Source organism: Terrapene carolina, unplaced genomic scaffold, assembly GCF_002925995.2.
Source record: "Terrapene carolina triunguis isolate 2854851 unplaced genomic scaffold, T_m_triunguis-2.0 Scaffold62, whole genome shotgun sequence".
NCBI classification, from domain to species: Eukaryota; Metazoa; Chordata; order Testudines; family Emydidae; genus Terrapene; species Terrapene triunguis.
In genome coordinates, this window is record NW_020664413.1 from 49,029,411 (window position 1) to 49,036,014 (window position 6,604).

Genomic DNA, 6,604 nt, shown 5'->3' on the forward strand with positions numbered 1-6,604 from the left:
TTAGATGGGTCGGGAGTTCTGGGGGGGGCTGTCAGGGGGTGGGGAGTAGTTGGATGGGGCGTGGGAGTCCCGGGGGTCTGTCTGGGGGTGTGGATAAGGGTTGGGGCAGTCAGGGGACAGGTAGGGGGTAGGGTCCTAGGGGGCAAATTAGGATGGGGGGAGGGTCTCAGGAGGGGGCAGTCAGGGAACAAGGAGCAGGGAGGCTTAGGTAGGGGGTGGAGTCCTGGGGGGCAGTTAGGGGCAGGGGTCCCAGGAGGGGGCAGTCAGGGGACAAGGAGCAGGGGGAGGGTTGGGGTTCTGAGGGGGGCGGGGAGTGGAAGGGGCGGGGCTAGGGCAGAACGGGGGCGGGGCTCCTCCCGTCCTCTTTTTTCCATGCTGAAATATGGTAACCCTAGTTTATGGAGTCAAGATTTTTACTAGTTAGGTTTTGCAGTGCTGACCAATGCAATAATAAGTCTGTTTGTGGATCCAGGTGCAGACTATTACTTGGAGAGTAGGCTCCCCTTTTACTCCAGGGGAGAATTAATTTGCATCAGCCCTTTTGTTTGCACAGTATATTCCCTGGTCTGTGCTAGCTCTGCTGTGCTGGCTGGCTAACAGATTGGGGTGTGCAGAGCCAAGGCTTTGCCCACTTTTGGACTCTGCCTGGCAGCTACTACCTCATTCTTGCATAGGCTATGGTGATGCAGATAACCCATGCAGTTGAGTAAGGTGACATCTTATGCAACAACAAGGAAAAACGTCAATAAGCCAAGAAAGACTTAAGACGATTGTTACATTTTGCCATATGTACAAGACTCTCTTGCTTCAAGATAAATGACAGATATCATGAAAAACATGAGCATGTCCAGAAGTACTCCACAAAATTTCTTCTCCATAACTCACCTATTAGTTTTAATATCCTTGAATAGTTATTGAATTGTCTTCCAATATATCCCTGCATCTAAAGTAGCCACAAGGTCAGTATATTAATGTGTGTTTAAGGTTCCCAATATATTATTCCAGTTCACATGTGATTTCTGCACACCAGTTGCAAGTGGAATTGGCCAGACCTGGTTTTCATCTACAGAGGTATAGGAAAGAATTATTTTAGCCAGGAGGGTAAAACAGAGCCTGAAAGTTTCGTTTAGAGGTACAGTGATGAAATGGGGGTTAATAATGAGCCGTACAACTTCCAAGGTACATCTTTGAGCAGTAGTAGTATTTACAATAATTTATCTTATTCTCAAAAAAACCCTGAAATTTCAAAGATCTTGAACTATACAAATTCCAGAAATGTATCCAGATTACACAGGCACAGATCTTAAAACAAATATGCATGCTTTTGTGTGCACCATGATATACATGCAATACATATAGTGCATATACAAGTTGAGGTTGCAAGCATGCAAAGATATGTGTAAGCAGAAATCTGTGATTGCATACAATGGGTATTTTTGCATGGGCACTTTTGCTCAACTTCTTTTCAAAATTTGTCCAGACTCTCTCTGAGACCATAATAATACAACCTGTTTAAAAGCATGAGTTTCAAGCTCCTCAGCCTTCAACTATGTTTACAAGTGATGCAAATGAGCTGGAGAGCAGACATAAAAGAACCCTTGATGTCCTTACAAGTCCAGGCTCCATGTGAACTGGAGAGGTCAATCCTAAATATCTTCTCATCAAGAACACATGAAAGCCTGCATTCTGTAGAATATTTTATCTCAATTGGAATGTGCTCAATTAACCTTATAAATCAGGCAGGGGTCACTGCACCGAATACTGAAATGCAGCTACCTGCAGTTTTAAATCTTTTACTTAGGCAGAATGTATTTGTCTTGCAATATCACAGGTGAGACAGATGATCTAATGGTCCTTTCTGGCCTTGAAATCTGAATTGTAGAAGTACCAAAGCAATAAACACCTGACATATTTCAAACATGATATTCTCAAAAAGAGCTCAAGTTGTCAACTTTGCACCTTTTGCCTGTTTGGCTACTGCAAAAAACTCCAACTTTTTTCTTTTGAAGCTGTTTTTCTGGGATGATTTTGTTTTAATCCAGAAAAATTGGTCTTCTCTTCAACATTGCTCAAAACCCCATATAGACTATTTACTACAGGTTTCAGAGTAGCAGCCGTGTTAGTCTGTATCCGCAAAAAGAACAGGAGTACTTGTGGCACCTTAGAGACTAACAAATTTTAAATTTGTTAGTCTCTAAGGTGCCACAAGTACTCCTGTTCTATTTACTACAGGGAAATTCTTTATCATTAAGTAAGAGCATCCACATTTCCTCAGGTACGTCAGCTGCCTCCATCCAGCCACACAGGTAAAACAGCATTTGCAGCCACATTTAAATTTAATTGATCCACCCTTATTAAAATAAGGTGCAGTGACAAAAGGTTTTCTCAACCATTGGAGTCAATCTTCAACAATCAGTAAAGTGAAGCAAAAGCTCAAACATTGATGGAGGGTGGTGAGCAAAAGAGGGAATGAATGGTCAAAGAATAGCACAGGTCAGAAAGTCTCCTATGCTCCCACTAAGCAGCTTCAAAGAGGGAGAGTGGCTATCTATTGCTTCTCTGGAATCTCTCTCAAAGCAAGACATGAATGATACTTAACTTAGTGATGAGACCATATGGAATTGACCCAATATGTATGAAGTCCTTTTTCACTTACGTTCTGTGTTAAGTGGGATCACATGTGGACATTTCCTTTTCTTGTCAGTCTAGGATTTGTGTATGCTGAGGTAGTTTCACTGTAACTCCCCTGTCACTTTTCATCTTTGAGCATCTCTTAGCAGTGTTATTTGTTCATATTTTTATAAAGCACATCCAGTATTTTGTGCACAGTACAATTTTTAAAAAGATTTTAAGGAGTCCCAAGTACCACTGACATGTTTAAAGGACTAGAGAGGGCTATTGGCGCATTGTTCCAAATGCTTTGAATTGCCACCTTAAAAAGTCTGCAAGCCTCAAGTATTTTTTTCCTGCTTACTCCTGCAAAATCTAAACCAAGATAGGATAAATGTGCAAGTCTTCTACATATAGTTTTGTAACATTACAGAGAGTAATTGTTAAGCCTTTTAGGCCTGGTCTACACTAACACCCCAATTCGATCTAAGGTACGCAACTTCAGCTACGTGAATAACGTAGCTGAAGTCGACATACCTTAGTTCGAATTTACCGCGGTTCAGACGCGGTCCACACCGCGGCAGGCAGGCTGCCCCGTCGACTCCGCGGTACCCCTCTCACTGAGGTGGAGTACCGCAGTCGACGGCGAGCATTTCCTGGTTCGACTTATCGCGTCCAGACCAGATTCTCTGGTCCAGGCAGGAGCTGGGTATTGCCTTGAATATACTGATACCAGTATAGTCCAATGCAGAAGTTTTGGGACGTTGATGTAGAAAGCCAGCAATGGAAGTCTGCGGCCCCTCTTCCTTGTAGAGAACAGCTCTGCAGGGGTTTCCTCAACCTCAATGTGGAGAATGTTTTGGTGGCAGTGGTGTGCCCTGTGGATCGGCAACAACTCTGGACTGCCAGGCAACCCCCCGATGCAGAGTGAGGTACCATAGCCACTGGGGCAATTGTGGAAAGGTTCTGTACTCTGCCAATGAAACAGGTTTCTCTCCCCTGATTCTTCTACTTACTTCAACTGTTCACTTGGAGCAGGATTTCCCCTTTAATCTCAGAGAGCCCAGTCCTTCAGTTGCTTTGTACACAGAACTCCCACTGAAGTCAATGAGCTTTGTATGTAGATAAACTGCAGGATTGGACCCTAAAGAAAATAATGTATACACACAGGATTCTTGCCTGTAATTGTAATTCTTTGAATGTAGTATCCTTTGTGAATTTATGCTGATCATCTCACCTCTCCTTGAGAATTTTAATACTGTTGCAATAGAGGACTGACCATTATGCTCTCTAATTCACACATGAAGCGCCTGTAACAAGGATTTATTAACCAAATTCTAGACCAGGGGTCGGCAACGTTCGGCACGCGGCTCACCAGGGTAAGCACCCTAGCGGGCCAGGCCAGTTTATTTACCTGCTGACGCGGCAGGTTCGGCCGATCGTGGCCCCCACTCGCCGCGGTTCGCCGTCCCGGGCCAATGGGGGCGGCGGGAAGCGGTGCAGGCCGAGGGGGACATGCTGAGTGGCTTCTGTGTTTGCTAAGGTCTTTGCAATCGGTTATCTATAAGGCCCACTTTCTGTATGTTGATGCCAGCATAAGACCTTTTCAGCAGAGGAACGTTAACATCCTCTAAATATATATGTATTTTAGACTATCATGGACTCACAGTGCATGTGGTACACCACACCTAATATCTTTTTTTTAAAAGAACTGCTTGGTTAAGCAGGACCTTTACAAACTGATGTTAGCCTAAATATTACCTAACTCTGACCTGATTAGACCATGCTGTCAGAATCCAAGGTGTATTTTATACCTGATTTGCCTGAAGATCTCCAAGGAAGTTGCTGTCAGATGGGGTAAGTAAAAATCGCAAACCAGAAAAATCAAGTGTAAGGCCAAGGGCCTTTGCTCCTTTTAGGTCAACAGGCTATCTGAGGGAAGACTGATGTTCCAGAACTCCAAGATTTCACCTCTGAGGGAGGAAATCACACCACCAATTAACAGGCTTATACCAGGCGTTGACGAGTCTTCCTGTACCTTATAATAAGTGACATGGGCCAGAAGCATCGAGAATCCGTATAGATATCAGCATGTCCCCACGTAGGAGTCTAACGAGCACCCTCTTAATTATCCTTTGGGTTTAAATTTTTTTTTTTTTTTAATTCTTACAACAGTTGATAAGCAGCTTTAGTTAGAGAATCTCAAACTACTTTGCAAACAATAGTTAAGTCTCAACATCTCTGCAAGATCATTATTATATTGATTTTATAGACAAACTGAGGTATTAAATTAGTAATTAAGTAGTATTTGTAACTTTTTCTGACACTGGGATCTTAAAAATGCTTATATGCCTAGATATAAAGGTATTAACTTCAAGGGGACTACTCATGTGCTTAAAGAGAAACATATGTTTGTTTATAGGCCAAAAATCAAATAAATTTATCAATGGAGATTAGTTAAAAATCAAACTCATTTGAGTTCTGTGAGTTCATAAGAAATGCTGAAAATATATTTAAAAAAAAAATACCCAGAGCCTTCATGTTATTAGGCCAAGGAAAAACCGGAGTGCTTTAACACCATGAATTCCTAACTTGTTAATATTTTATTTACAGTTTGGTGATAAATGGAGGACCACCTGCAGTTCCAACCTATACTAAAGGTATATAATGTATTTAACTTACTTTGAAGTTCACAGATGAATTAATTAGCTATCAACACATCCCAAGAATGGGGATCTGCAGAAACACTCCTAAAAAGACAGTTAACTTTTTTCTTAGTCATATATTTAACTTATTTTAGAAATTACCTCCATAATGAGGCTACATGTACTATATGCCATTTCCTAACTTTTGAAACTGTGGGCAGGTGACTTTAGTTAGAATTCTCAATTTTTTTAATTTAGCGAATTAGTTAGCATAGGTAAATGTAAGGAGCATATAAAAGTTTCTGTTACAAATGTAAAATACTTACTATTTGTCATGGTTGGCCTCAACTTTATGGTCTTCTCTTTTTTAAAAAGCCACAAATCTGCTAGGTCAGAGTGTTCAAGGACATATACTCAAAAGTCTGCTGATGATGTAAATGTAAAATAAATTACACTATTTTTATTTTGCAGAGAGATCACGAAGTAGTAGTAGTAGAAGACAATTCAAAGCTAAATTTCATCCAAAGGACTCTCTTCTTTTAATGCCTATATCTGCTCACTTAATGGGAAAACTCAGAACTACAGACAAACCCCGTAGCCGGACCACTGGGCTTCAATCATTTGCACATGCAACTTCCGACATCACAAAAGTGTCAAGACCAAGAATTTTTAATGTCAGCAAGCTCCGGCTTAATTCACCAGGAAAGAAAGCTTGAGTCCAGTGCCAACAATGTAGCAGATAAGTATTTGTATCCATGCAATATCCTGTAGGTTTGGGAACAGAATTTCTTGATGCCAGTTGCTAATACACAGATGCCTAATTTTGGAAACCTGAACTCTTTTCACAAAAGAATTGTGTGTGGGATGGAAGGAGGCGGTCTGTCTGTGAATAATTAAATTTACTGCAGTAGTAAAGAATAAATGCATTGAAAATAATTTCAAATTCATCACTCACGGGCATCAATGAAGGCTATTGTGTGCAGGTTGTTTTATATTTTGGTGAATTTAAGTTTCTATTTCTAATCAGACAATACCTTCTGTTACTAGATACAAGAGCTGTGAAATAGAAGATGCAAGTATGTGTAGCAGCTATCTTCAGATAGGCACTCTCAAACTAATCTATATCCACTCTTATGGGTAAATTTTTAAAATGTTGTGCCGAGTTTTAAGATCAATGGACTCATGTAGCCAAAATCCTGAAGTGCTATGAAAATTTGCCTCTATAAAACGTTGTTCTGTGTTACAAAAGGATATTTGAGTATATAGTTGTTAATAATTAAGGCTGATACTTTTCATTTATCTAGAGATCTTTAACTGAGTGCTTTCCAAAGGTAATGATTGCACTATTA

The 6,604-nt window shown here is 40.8% G+C and overlaps 1 protein-coding gene across 1 annotated transcript in view; it reads left to right on the top strand.

Moving 5' to 3' along the window:
- ANKAR (ankyrin and armadillo repeat containing) overlaps positions 1-6,314 on the top strand; it is a 53,488-nt gene extending 47,174 nt beyond the window's left edge. Inside the window, exons 22-23 of the mRNA XM_024198075.2 lie at positions 5,224-5,270; positions 5,727-6,314. Of these exons, the coding sequence (XP_024053843.1) occupies positions 5,224-5,270; positions 5,727-5,971 (292 nt within the window). The 3' untranslated portion in view covers positions 5,972-6,314. The remainder of the gene's footprint in view (positions 1-5,223; positions 5,271-5,726) is intronic.
- The last annotated feature ends 290 nt before the right edge of the window (positions 6,315-6,604 follow it).